Source organism: Alligator mississippiensis, chromosome 2 (assembly GCF_030867095.1).
Source record: "Alligator mississippiensis isolate rAllMis1 chromosome 2, rAllMis1, whole genome shotgun sequence".
In the NCBI taxonomy this organism is placed as follows: domain Eukaryota; kingdom Metazoa; phylum Chordata; order Crocodylia; family Alligatoridae; genus Alligator; species Alligator mississippiensis.
Window position 1 is genome coordinate 90,876,831 of NC_081825.1, and position 16,989 is coordinate 90,893,819.

General features: G+C 38.7%; 1 protein-coding gene across 13 annotated transcripts in view; it reads right to left on the minus strand.

The window, feature by feature from the left end:
* RAPGEF2 (Rap guanine nucleotide exchange factor 2) overlaps nucleotides 1–16,989 on the minus strand; it is a 333,613-nt gene that overhangs the window by 125,653 nt on the left and 190,971 nt on the right. For 10 of the 13 annotated variants that reach the window (XM_059721919.1, XM_059721926.1, XM_059721915.1 and 7 more), the window contains 2 exons: nucleotides 15,411–15,578; nucleotides 12,612–12,629 (listed from right to left, as the gene is read on the minus strand). In XM_059721919.1, the coding sequence (XP_059577902.1) occupies nucleotides 12,612–12,629; nucleotides 15,411–15,578 (186 nt within the window). The remainder of the gene's footprint in view (nucleotides 1–12,611; nucleotides 12,630–15,410; nucleotides 15,579–16,989) is intronic. The other 3 variants (XM_059721922.1, XM_059721921.1, XM_059721914.1) reach the window with 1 other exon arrangement.

Below are 16,989 nucleotides of genomic sequence, written 5' to 3' on the forward strand. Positions count from 1 at the left end.
AGTGCCTCTGGAGCTCCCCCCAGCCCCTTGAAGCCAGAGGCAGTGTAATCATGGCCTGGGGTTGGGGGAAATGGAAGAGGAGGAGGGGGGAAGTTTTACTGAGCACAGAGATGAAGACGGAAGGGGATTTTTACCTGATTTGGAGACTCAAAACAAGTCCCCCGTGTAGTCTGTCCACCTAAATGAGAGGGGAGGGTTGGAGAGAAGCTGGGAGGAGGGGTGCTGCCACCTCTGCAGGAACAGTCATGGATGTGAAGTCCAGATATCTTGGTTCTTATCATAGCTCAGCCACTAATTTGTTACATGAACTTAAGCTAGTCACTTCAGCCTTCTGCACTTGTGTTTCTCCTTGCAATATCATCCGATTTCTCCATTTAGATTTAGATTATACCTTACTATGTGTTTTCATAGTCTTATCAAAATGGAGTCAGGGCAATGATTCTCAACTAGGGTGTATGCCACCCTGGTTTGCCTTAAGATCCTTTCAACAGTGATGTGAGGTTCCACACAATATTAATACTGTTCGGTGTGGAACTATGATTTACAAGATAAGCCCAGGGATTTCACATAGTAATTCTATCAAAACGATTCTGATTTGTTGTGGTCTTTTCAAGTTCTTTGCAACAGAACAATTACTCTATTACTTTTCTGCAGTGAAAAAGAGAATGAAAACTAAGAGCTAGAATTTTCTGAGGGGTGCCTTAAACCTAGTAAGGTTGAGGACCTAATGAAGTTAGGGTATGGTAGGAGATTAAGCCTTATTGTTATTCACTCTCAAAATGCACAAAAGGTTGCCTCTAGTCAATATCCAGTTGTAACTGGATATTTGGTCATTCAGGCGGGGAAGTCAAAGGTAGTCAGCTATGATACTGGCCACATTACTTAGCACAGGGGTAGGCAACCCCTGGCATGGGTGCCAGAGAAAGTAGACCTTGAAGGCCTTTTGCTTGGCACATGCACTTCTGGGTGGATGGCAGGGAAGAAGCTAGGGCTACACTACCACAACAAGGATCAGGCCCCTCATGGCTTCCCTGCCATCTGCCCCTGGCACACCAACATCTTACAAGTTGAAGTTGTGGGTGTTTTTGGCACTCTGCCCAAAAAGATTCACAACCCCTGCTCTAGCATGTTACTGGTTATAGAAACCAGAATATCTTAACCATACAGCCCTCTAGTTCATGTACTAGCCCACCTAAACTGTGGCTTAAGTGGACTTTGGACTTTGACTGTAAAAACAGACCCTGGTTGTTTAGAGCTTTAAACACAGGTATAGAGAAGCAGAGATATTCTGGTCCTCCCCTTTATATTCAAAGACTAAAGAAACTACTGTTTCCTAACCGTTGTACATTTCATCAAAGAAGGTAAGATAGGATCCATCAGGAAAGGTAAGCAATATAAGCCAAGTTTAAAGCAATAGGTGAAAAAAGGAACAGATTTTCCCATGGTTTTCTGAAATGTGGCTTTCCCCATATTATTCTTTTAATACTATATTTTCTTAGTGATTGAGGCTTTTTATGCTGGTAATTAAAATATTTTACCAAAACCTTTCAACTTTTAGAAATCCTTTCTAGAAATTATCATTTTAAAAGATTAAAAAATAACACGAAAGCAAAAGCTTTAAAATTTCTTAGAAACAGAAGCTTTGGCAGATTGGCTCACTCAAGGGACTGATGCTGAGTATCAAGCCAAATCACTTGGTCAAGTGCTGCTCAGATCAACATGCAACAATATAATAATCACATATCAGCAGCTCAGGTAAAACTAATTTGTTCCTTCTTCCCAAATACTAAAAGGAAAAAAATTCTATACCTTCATTAACATTCTCATTAGCAGGGTCTAAAGAGAGGCGGGAGAAACCTGAGAATGGTTTACCACCATCTTCCCATTTTTCTAAATATGCTAAGAGTACATAAGAACCCAAATACTATTTATTATTATTTTACTGATGTAGGTATACAATATATATTCAGTGTGCCCATGTGTTGTGTGTGTGTACATATGGGTGGGAGAGAGGAGAGAGAAAGAGGTGGGATTTATACTGAATTATAATAGATTATAAATGGATTTCACACACACACACGAAACTTATATAATTGTATTCTTCCTCCAGAAAATGCCAGAAGGCTCTACCATATTAGGAACAAGGTCTCCTTCCTCTGCAAGTGGGCATAGTCAGTCTTCAAATCATACACATATTTTCTGATTTTCTAAACTCACTGGGTAATGTCATGACCCAAAGGTCTGATTTTTTGTGTGTGCTTCGGCACTAGAATTATCCCCGTGGGATTACAGCTTCATTGCACGGTGGAGTTTTGCTGCACAGAGAACCCGTGTGCAAGGGAGAGAGTTCCCGCCACTTTGCAGCTGCCTTTGCAGGGTGCATTTTCTTTGCAGCACAGAAATGCACGGTGCAAAGAGTTCCTGCTCTTCAAATGCAAATTTGTTCACCCCTATTGGCTAGTTCTAAATTATTCCCACGTGGCGGCTAGCGATTGGCCTGCTAACCGTATAAGAGGCTTGAGCGGTTTCTGCCCAAGCCGAAGAGGACTCCACATCCATCTCGTGGGGGCTCTGGGTACGCGGCAGGGTAATAGAAACCCTGTGTGAGATCCAGAGGAGTTTGGCGGCCTGATCCACCGCCCACCTCTTCCCGTCTTCATGCGGTAACCTTCCTTAAGACGTATCTACGAGTTCTTTGTGGAGCACTTGTCCTGGACATCCGGAGTTCTGTTTGCGTGGAGCCTAGCAAACTTCATGTGATTGTTCGTGTTCTTTTTGTTTGTAACCGCAACTCAAGCAAGTTTTCAGCCTGCACCACAACCATCTCGGTGTAAGTAAACAATCTTAAAATCTACCATTACGTGTCTGTGCCTAATTCTAGCTCGGCGCCCGCCCTCTCTGACCCGGAGTGCCCGGGCTGCCGGCCACAGCCCACGTGCAGCGCGACAAGGGCCGCAGGTTCGCACCCAGCCCGCACAGGTAACTTGGTTTATATTTGCTAAATTGGGAAATGCCAGTGATGATAATGAAATACAATAAAAGTGCCAAGTGTAAAATCAGTATTTTTTCAATTAAAAAAAAAAATCAAATAAAGTCCTATCACCTTTTTTCAGCAGTATACCCATTACTACAATTTGTGTTAGGTTTCCTTCAAACAACACTAAATTTATTGAATCTGAAGATTCAAACAGAAATAGGACTAATTAATAGATTTTTCTCCCCAATCGACATAAATGTAACTCAAATACAATACTAGTATTTCAACTATACCTGGCATGGAAAAAATACAATCACTTTTTTTTTTCCCACTCTATTGACATCTTAGCCCTCTTACATGGAAGTAAGAGATGTATACCTTAAAAAACAAGGTATATGTTCTGATAATCAGAGTAAATTTTAACGACTTCATACCTGCCACCCATTGGGTTCTTAATCAGGAACAAATACAAATATGTATTTGTAAAATCAGATTTAACAAATATTGAGGTTTAATGTTGTTCAGTATAAATAGTTTACACATGGATCCACATAATTCATATATACACTTTTCTGTCTTTGGCTCCTTTTAAAGACGCACAGATATAGGCACACTCTCTAGAAATTTGTATTATTTTATTCTTCCTCCATACCAAACCAGAAGGCTTCACCACATTAAGAACAAATCCTTCCTCATCTACAACTGGGCATAGTCAGTCTTCAAATCATTTTTTTAACAAATATCAGATTTCAATTTTAAATGCAACATGTATCAATATATAAACACACACATATATACACACACAGACACATATACACAGACACACACGATTTGGATCCATTTGTAAAACAAATTTATACTGAACAAGATTAAAGCTGAAGGAAGACCTCTGTAATAATTACACAATTAAAAAAAAAAGCACCTCCTCACACCTAGGGTAAAATAAATTGCAGAAATTCAATTGACTGTATGCAACTATTAAAGTCTGGAATGATCAGGTGGAGGAAATCAAGACTATACAGGAAAAATATTTTTCTGTTGTATAAGAGAAGCACAAATTTTAGTTTTAAAAACAAATTTTACATTTTCAGCTACATCAACACTCTTATGTTAACAAGATTAAATATTTCAACCATCACAAAAAATCCAAGTCTATAAGCCAATAAAGGAAAATTCATTTCTACTATGGAAAAATCTATACTTTTCTTAAGGAAAGGAAGATTTACACTTTTAAAGATGCAAGGTATTTTCAATATTAACAAACTCAAATCAGGACCCGAACTGGCAATAATTGTACTAACTCTAAAATTGCCTGAAATACTGCCTGACTCGATACAAACACTATTACTTATTATTTTCGGATGCAATAGGAAAGATGGGTCCAATTATGACACTACTGCAAGCTCTCTTTCCAAGGGGAATGAAAGAACAGCAAATCCCAATGGACATGAGTTCTGCAGCAGAGATGATGTAATATATAAAAATAGACATCTTTAGACAGAAGCTGAACATTGGGTAAACAGCGTACTGCATGCCATTCTGAACCACTTAGCATTAATTTGCAACTGCAAATTGTTAGTAGGAAGAAAGAACAATCCCTGTTATAATAAACAGTGTTGTGAATTACATTAGCTGTATATTCTGTAGGTTAGCATTTCCCCCCACATCTAACAAACTATGAAGCCAGATACCTTAAAATAGTAACAAGGAAAAAAGTACAGACAGGCTGCTGTAGGAAGGAAATTCTGAGGCTCAATTGCAATAGGGACTAATATTGTATGCATATATATTATATATTTCATAGATTTCATAGACATTAGGGCTGGAAGGGACCTCGGAAGATCATCGAGTCCAGCCCCCTGCCCAAAGGGCAGGAAGTCAGCTGGGGTCATAGGATCCCAGCAAGATAAGCATCCAGTTTCATCTTGAAGGTGTTCAAAGAAGGCGCTTGAACAACCTCCGGTGGCAGGCTGTTCCAGACCTTGGGGGCTCGGACAGTAAAGAAATTCTTCCTTATGTCCAGCCTGAAGCGGTCTTGTAGTAGTTTGTGACTATTCGACCTCATCATCCCTTGGGGCGCTCTGGTGAACAAACGTTCCCCCAGATACTGGTGGTCACCCCTGATAAACTTATAGGTGGCCATCAGATCACCCCTGAGCCTGCGCTTTTCCAGGCTAAAGAGCCCCAGGGCTCTCAGCCTGTCATCGTAGGGTCTGCTTCCCTGACCTCTGATCATGCGCGTGGCTCTTCTCTGGACTCTCTCAAGCTTCTCCACATCCTTTTTGAATTGTGGAGCCCAAAACTGGACGCAGTACTCCAGCTGCGGCCTCACTAAGGCCAAGTACAGGGGGAGAATGACGTCCCGGGATTTGCTTGAGAAGCATCTATGGATGCAAGCCAGCGTTTTGGTCGCTTTACTAGCCGCAGCATCGCACTGCAGGCTCATGTTCATCTTGTGGTCAATGATGACCCCCAAGTCTCTTTCTTCCATAGTGCTAGCCAACATAGCACTGCCGAGCCTATAAGGATGCTGCAGGTTTTTTTTCCCCAAGGTGGAGAGCCTTGCATTTATCGGCGTTGAACACCATCAGATTCTCGTCCGCCCACTTGCTGAGCCTGTCCAGGTCAGCCTGGATCACCCGCCTGTCTTCTGGTATGGATGCTTTGCCCCAAAGTTTGGTGTCATCTGCGAACTTGGTCAGTCCGCTTCTGACTCCAGTGTCCACATCGTTAATGAAGATGTTGAACAGTATGGGTCCAAGGACAGAGCCCTGGGGGACCCCACTGGTCACAGGACACCATGATGAGTGACTTCCATCAATTACTACCCTCTGGGTCTGACCCCGGAGCCAATTTTCCAGCCAGTGGATCATGGAGGACCCAAGGCAACAATTGGCCAGTTTCTCCAAGAGACGATCATGGGACACCAGATCGAAGGCTTTTTTGAAGTCAAGATATATGACATCAATCTCATCTCCCTTGTCCAGGTGATAGGTCATATCAGGTGATAGATATACACACACACACACACACACACACACACACACACCCCTATTGTCCTTTGACAATCCCTTATAGGGAACACTAAATTATTTCCAAGTAAAAACAGAAATAGTTAAACCTGCTACACAGTCTCAGAATCCCTCGTTTTCCAAAGATATGACATCAAAAATCCCGATTTTCCTTGTTTTTCTGTGTTTGTCTCCTTTTAAAGACACACACAGATAAAGGCAAACACGCTAGCAATTTGTATTATTTTATTCTTCGTCCAAACCAAGCCAGAAGGCTCCACCACATTAGGAACATATCCTTCCTCCTCTGCAACTGGGCATAATCAATCTTCAAATTATATTTGTTTAAAAAAACCAACAAAAAAAGCAGATTTCAATTTTAAATGCAAGATGCATCAATACACAAACACATACACACATATGTAACCACTTATGTGTGTTTATTACATAAATGAACACAATATAACACCTTCTGCAGACCACATAACAAACAGACCAGAGGCAGGAAGTAGAAACGGGAGGAGAGAGCGCCCAAAGAACCTAGTTACCAGGGCAGAAGCAAGAGGGTTGGAACACATGGGCCACTGATGTGTTAATCCATGCTAATCCTTCCAGGGCTTCATGCAGCCTGTGGGTACTAGCTGAACAGCTCTCCTGTGTGAGAATGCAACAGTAAAGGTTGCAATGTAACAGATTTCCTGAGGGACAACCCTCACCCCCCTTTAAAATCAATCAAAAGTTAGGCTTATCAATAGCCTAGCTAACTTCCTTAGGTCTTTAGGATTCAGTTCTTGAAGATCCACTTAAATGCCCCCCTTCCAGTTGTCACAAATCACAAAATGATTCCAAAACCATCACCTCTCTTCAGCTCTCCTTCAACCATCAAAATATGAAACATCTCCCAATAAACCATCCCCACACAATAGTCCTGCCTTCCTGATCCTCAATATCTATATATGTTCAAAACTCCCAGTACCACTAGTGTCACAAGCCTGCTTCTTTCCTGACTATTCTGTTTCCTGTTTGCCTTTGTATGTTTCCCAACCCATTCGCTCTGCTCCTCTTTCCTATGTGAAGCACTGGCAACCAATTCCCCTCTCCTTCAGCAAATTAGCTCAGTTAGTAAGAAGGAACCACATTTCAAGTTAGCATTGTGGAATCCGAGCTCTCACTGCTGATGTCAGGATGTCTAGTAAATGAATCTTTTAAAAGCAGGTACTAGATGGTTTAAGAATATCAGAAATATGAAATTGTAGCTGCTGGGGTCTTGAAAAGACTGACATTACTCCTTTAATGCTGAACTCACCTCTTACAGCTTATATAAAGTGAATCTGGGGCTGACAGTTTATATGACTAGATTAACTCTAATATAAAAACTTACATGACTACGGTAACACAAAAAAAACAAACTGTATAAAATACAATGCACCAAGAGTTAGAGAATATTCAAGTTAAATAATGAAATAATGGCATTAGCAATGCATACTAAAGGGCCATTACATCTACATTATTGAGGTATACACATACTATTCTTACCTATTAGAAATGAATGAATGCTTAATTTCATTTCACTTTAACTGGGTTGAGTAGTTCCTTTCTTCTAATCCTTCTATTATTCTATTCTAATCCTTTACTCCATTTTTTGTTACAATTCCCTGGGATCCAAAAAGGGTCTTTTTCTATTCCATGTAATCCTAACTAAAAATGCAGCAAATAAAAAGAGCCCTTGTTTCGTCAAGGCAAGAATCATGATCAGAACTAAATAGGCACGATTTTCCTCTAGCTTTACACTAGCACCTCAATTCAAGGGGCCTGTTCTAAGATGCTTCAGTGCTGCAGAACCCCTTCCATCTCAACACTAGGACAAGTCATCTGTAGCCCCTACTCCCCTTCTTAAATGCCTTTTATTCACTAACTAGTCCATATTAAATAACGTTAACACAACAACATCAGATCTTTTTGTCATGTTTACATTAAGTATGCTAGAACCAAATAAGCATTTAAAATATCGTAAGGCACTTGGCTTCATCCACTTTGAAATAAAAACATGCAATTCATAGCATAGTTTTAGCAGACAGTCAAGCAATTGTAGTACTTGGTTTTTATTTTATAATGCTTGTCCATCACCGTAGAGAAACTTTGGCAAAGCCCAGAATAGCACACATCTTTCTTCAAATCCAGTCCAGTATATTTGCAGATGCACAACATGAACACAACCTAATTTCCTCTTATAACCCTCCACATCATTCAGTTTGTCATGCACCCCTGACCAGAATTAAAAGTCACCATAATGTATGGGTAGACATTTGATAAATTAAGGTAGCCCACACAGCCTTGACTGTGGTGTTTCCTGACGTTTGAATACTTGATTTTACAATATGAACATTTAAAAAAATAAGAGATGGCAGTTATGTAAAAAGGACCATGAATGTTATATAATTACCATATTAAATACAAGTAAAAGAACACACTAGCTTCCAACCCAGTGCTCCATCCCAGAGACCAAAACAGCCAGGGCTACATCAATCTGCTGCTTGTTTACCTAGAGCTCAAACTTTGTGGGATAGGATATTATTCTAAACGCAGACAGAATTTCTTGAGATTTTAGCCACCAGCCTCTAAAAAGTACTATTAAACATATGCAGATGCAATTTTCAGAAGCCTTCAGGCATGTTCAGATATAAACAGATTCTCTCAGAGGCAGTGAAGGGCTTTACATATATTTTTGTTTCAGATCAGGATACCATGGAATACCAAATTTGCAGACCTACCTGTAATTGCATCCCATCCTTGAGTGCAGCCATTCAGGTCAGGCCTCAGGACTTTACTTATTATTCCCTGGTGGAACTCCACAACTCTCCCAATCTTTCATGGTGTATTGTATCTTAGGGTCCAGTACATCAATCATGTTTAACCATCAGAGCTATCTATCTATGGTGCTGCCTTTTGGGAGCTAATGACCAGCAAGACATAGTAGTAAAGCAAATTACTTATTTTAACAAAGAGAGAAGGGATTTATCAACAAACTTTATAATTGTTTATAGGCAGCTTAAAAGCCAGCCATATCATGGACAGCTACAGCCCCCAGTTCTGCCTCAGTATTACTGATACTAATCTGAATTCGTTTTTACAGAGTAGAGTTCTTTTTAAAGTGCTCTAGAGTTCTTTTCACACAAGTGTTTACAGGAAAGTGATTGCTGAGAAACAACTCACCTTGAGCAATTCTGTCTTTCCCACTTGTATTAACCTATGATCTTCTACTAATTTAAATCAGCATGTTCACATGGTAACTACTCCTCAAAACCACATCAACCTGCACTATTCAAATAACTATCAAGTAGCCACAATTCTACCAGACCATAAAGCTCCAGAAGAAATTGGTAGGAAAAAAATTAAATACTGGTAAAACTAATTTACCCGCATTCCCATCACGAAAATCCCTAAGCTAAAAATAAAAAAGTTATCTTGAAGAAATAAAAATCATGAAAATTTTTGTCCCAGGTGGTTAATTATAAATGGCTGACAATAAGGGCTTATAATGGAACATGTTTAACAAACTTAGCAAGAGGCTACCATTTCTGCCTATAATATAAGCAACAATATCAAATCTATATGGTCCACCTTCAGCATTCTGACAAACATTGTGTCAAATAAAAGATGTCATCTGCACTACCATTATTCTTAAATTTATTTCATCATAGTCTCTAACGGTGCCTCTGCACAAGCAGAGAGGCTGCTCTGCAGACTCGATTAATCGAGTCTGTTGGAGTGTGGTAATTACTGCACTCCAGCATCATGTGTATCAGCATCTGCGCACTGAAAAATGGCAGTGAGGGCGCTTTAACTAAAGTTCATTCAACACACCCTCCCCCAGCCCCACTCTCAGAGCATGTATATAAATGCCCAAATACACTATTATGAACAGTTCTTCCCCTCTTATTCTACAGCCCCCTCTATACATTACAGATATTGTGCAATTAGGTGGTTAATTGCACAATTAACTGAACCCAACTTCCTGTGCGAGGTATGGCTTTTATCAAGCCATAAGAAGGTCCAACCAGCTATAGAGACCTTGCAAATGCATACTAACTGTAGGTGGTTGGTATCCAGCTTTAATTTGCATGTGTAGCAGGGTCTCCCCTTCAACTGGAAGCCCTGTCATCTGACCAGACCCTAAGCAGCAGGGGTGCACCATGCCCAGCTAGGGCTGGGAGTCATACAACTGAGGGGACTCTCAGAACCAGCAGCTGCCAACTCTGAGTCCCAGCAGCACCCCACTGCTGCTGGAAACCACAGCAACTGAGGATGCTGGGTCTCAGGAACATGCCTTCCAGTGCCAGGACCCAGCTGGTTCCCAGAAGCCCAGGCATGAGTGCAACCTCCCAGCCCCAGGAGTTCATGAAGACCCCAGGGATGGGAGATTGTGGCTGCTGTGGTCTGCCAGGCAGGAAGGGAGAAGGGGTGAAACCCCCAGTGCTGGAAGGCTGCAGCAGTTGTGGTCTCCCACCCCTGGCAGTGCATGGGGTGCTCCCAGCTGTAGGAGCCTGCTTCTTGCTGGGGCAGAGCCCAGGATTGTCCTCCCCTTGAATCAACAATAAAGGTGCAATGCAATCTAATGCATGATCCCTTAATCATGCCTCCTGCCATGCCATGTGTGTGATTGTGTAAGCCACACATTAGATCCTATTGCACTTTTACCTGCATGGGCAGAGGGGGCCTAATATTGAGAAATGGTATTAAAAAACATGCATTTTATTCAAGATCAGAATCTTGTTGCATTTTACCAAAGCATTCCATTACTAGGCAGAATTATTAAAACATATTAATCTATAAATGATGAATTAAACCTTTCTGTATTAAAGAATTTGATTCATTACTATTAAAAAACTCTCATTTAAAAACTAACTTTACTGCGCCTTTAGAACTCAATCCTCACCCCACCAAAGTTCCTGGGGATTTTATTACTGATATCAAAATGAGTAGAAATGGACTCCTAAAAAACCGTATCGTCATCATTTAAAAAAAAAAAAAAAAGAAAAAGAAAAGGATTTTAGCATTAGTCTATTCCACAAGTTTGAGAGGCAGGCAATAAAGCCCTGCTGGCTAACTTAAAAAGAAACTTTCAGACACACAACCGAATTGACTGTTAGCAAAACTGCTGGTTAGTTGTGCTACAAAGAATGAGCCAAAACTGCCTCCTAGAATGTCAGCAGAAAAAAGGAAAAAAAAAAAATTATAGGTGATATTAAGGATTGTATAAACAAATGAAATATGTTCTTTAAATGTAAAACTAATTATTTCATATTAGCTTCAAAATAACATTGCTTTATGTTTTATACTCATGTTAGGGCAAAAAATATATACAACATTCCTATTATACCTAGCATATGCATAAAATATTTATTATTTGTGTTAATCAACATGATTAAAAATATAATAAAAGATGTTATCCAAATGTTCAAGTTATTCTGATTATATTTAAAATCTGATCCAAAGACATCCTATAAGTATTTTCTTTCTTTCTACCTTTTTTTTTGTACAAGTGGAACTGTACACCATAGTTAGGGAGCTACCAAATATGTGGCAGAAGTGCGCTGTGTGGCAGCCTTAATCTTGCAGGTTTCCCTGCATTCCTCCCCGCCTCTCCCCTACCACTCACTGTTCACTCCTGATCAGTGGGGAGGCAAAATCCAGAGTTTTAAATATGACGCCATTTTTGCCTCCAGTCACTGACTGGCCAAGGGCCCCAGTGGCCCTGCTATTTGGTGCTGATCGGCCAGAAGGCAAAAACAGCATCATATCTAAAATAGCAGTTTTCACCTCCCCACCGATCAGGAGTGAACAGCAGGGCCCCTCTGCCAATCAGTGACTGGGAGAGGCAGGTGGCACACAGAAGAACCTATGAGACAAAAGGAGCCGCCACACAGCCCACTTTCACCACGAATTCAGTAGGTCCCTAACCATAGTCCAGGACTCTGCTTACTCACGCAGATGTACTCTTCCTAACAGCTATGCATTTGACACATTCCTGAAAGCCCGTGCAAGCTCCTGCCCCATGCCAGTAAACAGCAAATAAGCATCTGATAATAAATTCTATTTTCCAATGCTCTTGTGCTGAATCAAAGCAAAGTGGCAACTGCGCCAAAACAATTCCAAGTTTTTCAATTCACAGCTTTCCAATAAAATCTTACATTCCTGCTGACCTTACAACATGCAAGTGCCAAACAGCAACAAATGGGATATTTTAGGAACCAAGATGAAGATTAATATATCTTCCATTCTGAGGAAATAAGTGAAATCTGTCTAATATCAAATATTTTATGTTTTTGGTTTTCAGATCATCTTCTACTGACACAGCTCCTAAATTTGGGAGTAGCATGAAAGCAAGGAAAAAAGATTATCAACAAAACAGGTGAAGGAGTCAACACTGTTTTGAACCTCATTCATTTAAAGCATTTTCACTATAAAACAGAAGTATATAAAAACAGCAGTAAACAGAAGCTAGAAGACAGAAAGCAAATTTAGCCAAAGCATTGTATCAGTATTATAACATCATTAGTCAGATTGCAAACTTGCAAGTAAATTGTTACTGTTAGAGGACCATACACATTAAGTTACAATACCTGAGGTTTAGTGCATTCCTGTGAGCCAAAATGAAATGAATGCCATATAGGAGGAAAGGAAAAGATGAACATTATCAGACATGCCATAGTACAGTCAACCACTATGAAGATAATGTTAAAATTATGCTATCAAGGGTCCTTGATCCTTTGTATGTTGGCTATATGTGCAAATGTGCAGTAAGCCATGCCACTATTCAGCATAATGGAGTAAGCTTTATTTATAATTTTTACAACAGTTTTCAGAGTTTTCTTTTAGAAACATCTAATAATTTCCTCAACACTTTCTTAACACTACTCAACTTCCTTCAAAAATAGTGTGACAGTTAGATTAGCTCTGTAACAATCAAATTGGACCTGTGTGAAATATTGGTAATCTTGCAACACATATTTATATTATGTGGTAACCAAGGACCTTGTATTAAATAGAAATGCAGGAGGCTAGTTTCCTCTAGAAATATACAGAGTTCATCATCTATAGGTTATTACTAAGATCTTAATGCTTGTCAACACTCATGGCCAAAACCAACCCACAAGAGGGAATAACAAAACTGCAGACTAATCTAACATACATAACCATTCTCTGCCATTGGTAATCCAATATATTCTATAAACAGCAGCCGTTTTTAAACAATATTTTAAAGTGTATATTGTTCATACTAACTTCTATGTTTTGGATAACTAAAGCCTAAGAGATACTGACTGATGGATGCTCAGCACTTCAGAAAAGCAAAAGCACATTTTAACACAGATCCTATCAGTTTCAGAAAATGTACTTCAGTACTATTTTCAAAAATATAGACTTTTTATTTAAAATTAGAAAAATGTTTTGGGAGAATCACAAAGGAGGAAGCAACACACACAAATATGAGGGACTGGGGGAAAACATTTTAAAATACAAAAACAGAAATATATTACAAGAATGTTAAGACTACCAAACACTAAAAAAAGAAATTATTCTTTCTCATTAAAATTTGCTCAGCTTAATGTTTTCCCTACAAACCATATCAATTAGCTACTTTAAGTTGTATTTTTTTATCTTTTAAAATCAACCAGTTAACTCACAGTTTCTTAAAGGTTTTACTGACTATTTGGCAATCTCTTTCAAACACTGCAGGATCCCCCCCTCAGTGTTTTTCCCAATACATTTTAGAAACTCATTATAAATTTAAACAATAAAATGATAAACAATGAACTGTTGGCTCTTAATACTATAGGTAAAGCTATATGCCACTATATGGATCTAAAATATAAAATGTATACAACTGGTGTGGACCTACTGCAAACAGCACTATGTCAAGTCTAGTTATAGCTTTTTCCCCCCAACAACAGATTATCACACTAAAGCTGTTGATATAGGTAAGGTATGTATGTGTTAAAAGAAAGCAAGTAAAAAAAAAATCCTTCCTATACTTAAAACACTCACACACTCAAGCAAGTATACCTATAAAGATGGCTGATAATCAGCCAGTAACAAATATCTCTTGAAACTGCCAAAAAGTTATACAGAAGAGCCAAAGGAAGTGACTCAATTATGGAAGTCGTACTAAATTAGAGGAAGTCAAAACTGAGCTTAAAAACTGAACTATTAAAAGCTGTCTGTTGTATAAACAAAATACATAAAGTGCTGATGTAAGATATATTTATTCAACTTGTGAGGAAAACCCTCTAATTAGCAAATGTAATCAAACATCTGCACACTTGCAGTCATACACTGATTTTAACAGGGAATTGGCAACAAGTAAAAAGATAAGGGCGGGAGGGAAGGAAATGTATAAAAAAAACAAAAACAACCTTCTATTTTAGATCAGACAACATTTTCAAAACATTAAGGCCACAACCTTCAAAACTCTTTCACACACACACACACAAAGAACAACTTTATACACAATTTGTCTCAATATGATTAAATGCGCATAAAGTTACTTATATGCAAACTAGTGTGTTTTTGCATGTCTGGGGACATAAGCAATTGAGTATGGGAGCCAATAACTCTTTCAAGTGTTTTGGATACTGCTGACATTAATACCAAAACTGATGACACTGGTCCAGTAGATCCTTGCTCAATTTAAAAAAAAAGATAATGTATTTTGTCAAACAAGTTTTAAAGTATTATCTTCTTTGCATCTTGGAGAAAGGCTTCCAATATTTAAAAGTATCCACATTTTTAAGAAAATCTCTGATTTAATGCTCTCTTATGAAGGACAGACTAGAGTAGTTCATTCAGATTCAAAAATACAAAAATTCAGATTGAAACTTTTAGCCTCATGCCAGTCATCAATAAAAGTTAGTTTAATATTCTGAGGTCTGGATCTCATGTAGAGAATTAAGCTAAAATCATGGAGTGGGTCTACCACAATGGAATACAGACCTTTAAAGAAAATTGTCACTATACATAAGCATGAATGCTTTGATGATTAGGCTCATGAACACTGAACAACAAAATATTTCTATTACAATCTATTATTGAAGAGAAATTTGAATCGCATGCTTCAGTTAATGGGTATGTTTGGCCAATGTCAAAAATTAGCGGAATATTGAATAGAGATGCATTTTCCTCTCGTCAGCATAGCTGGCTGCACATTCATTGTTGTTACTGTTCTCAACATTTCATTCTGAACTATGATGCAAATACACACATGCTCACACATACAGAGCCACAGTCACTGCTATCCTAAGCAAACTCTTCCACAGAATTGCACTTGCTTATGCCAGCAGTAAATCTGGCCTTTTGAGAGATTATTTTTGTTAAATAAATTTCCCCTTGTCATATTTCTTAAAATCTAAATGTAGATAGGTTACCGTATGATATCCTCTAGGTAAAGGTGGCTTCCCCACAGGATAAGGATCCACAGTGTCAATAATTGTTTGTCTCTCTCCTTTTTGGTTGATTTTTCTAAATCTCCTTCGGGATTGTCTATGAGATGCTTGGCGTTGGAAATATTCTTCATTTTCATCCATATAGTCCACCTATAATATATAACATTATAGAAATAAAACAAAAGCATATGGATGACCTCTTTTCTTCTGCTTAACCATATCCAAAAAAGTTTTTAGACCATCCTATATAATATGTTCATTGCTACTGAACATACCCCTTTTAGTCTGAGGTTTGGTTTATGAAAGGATTGAAATCAGTACTAAAAAAATAAATAAATAAATAAAAAATCAAATGTCTAGAAGGTTGAGGAAAAAAAGGAACCATCACTATGAAGAAATTTAATAAGTGGATACTTGGTTATATAACTGACTTGGTTCTATTAAAAATGAACATCCCTTTCTCTTTCCATTTTAACTCCTAACATAAGACAATCACTTCAGTATTGTACACTGAAAAATGAAGCCCTCCTATGGGAAAGAACTTGTAGCTTTCCTGACAACTTCAATAGGCCACCTGGGACCTCCCAAACCCACCCTGTGGGAGCAGCTTCACTCATCAGCTGGCAGCACTGTTTTCATTGCTTATTTTAAATATTTTGAAACCTTTAAGGAGGATTTTTCATAGAAAAAATAAATTTTAAGAAGTGGTGCTTATATGAAAAGCAATTTAATTTGTATTAGTAGCGGGGGGAGGGAGGGGGGAGAAAGTTACAAGCAAGTATCTGAATAAGGAATTTCCTGTTCAACTTATCTAATTTAATCCTTCTCTGTTCCAGAAGCTTTAAAGTCACCACCACAAGTTGTTATATAATAGTGCATGGCACTGAAAGTGTTAGAATTCATATTGATGACTTTCCTGGAAGATGAGTACAGTAATTTGCCTGAGAGCAGGTATCTCCTTTGTGCCCATCTGGCTAATGTATTGGATTATGTCATGCTGGGATGAACCCATGACTATAAGAGGAAACTGTCCAAAATAATTCTGTATTAAAATTAATTCCACTAACAGTTATCACTTCCCCCACAAACGCCTAAACAGTTACCCCAAAACGGAAACAGGGAAACAAAGAGAATAACAACACCACAAATCATTACTAAACAAGTGATTTTCTTGTTATGTGTTTTTCCTCTCCTCTCTATACTGATGATATAATACAATAAAAAGTTTTAGTAAAACTAGGGTTACCCCACCCAAACATTTAAAATTCACTTGAACATAAACATATGTCACTAAAGTCCAGTTCTGATGTGAAACAAAAGTGTGGTGACAAGCTGGTGGTTGCTCTGCAAGCTGCCCTCTGTTTGAGCTCTCTTCCCAGTCAAACCACAGTCAGCCCTTCAAAAAGCTTACATTGGGCATCTTCTGTTTAATGAAGAGGTTAACCATCATGCTATCACTTTCAGGGACAGAGCAAAACAATTTAAATTTCTCCTGTACTGAGGATGCATCTTCTTTGGATTTTGCACCCTAAAAAACTGATAAAGAATTGAATCTGAGAAC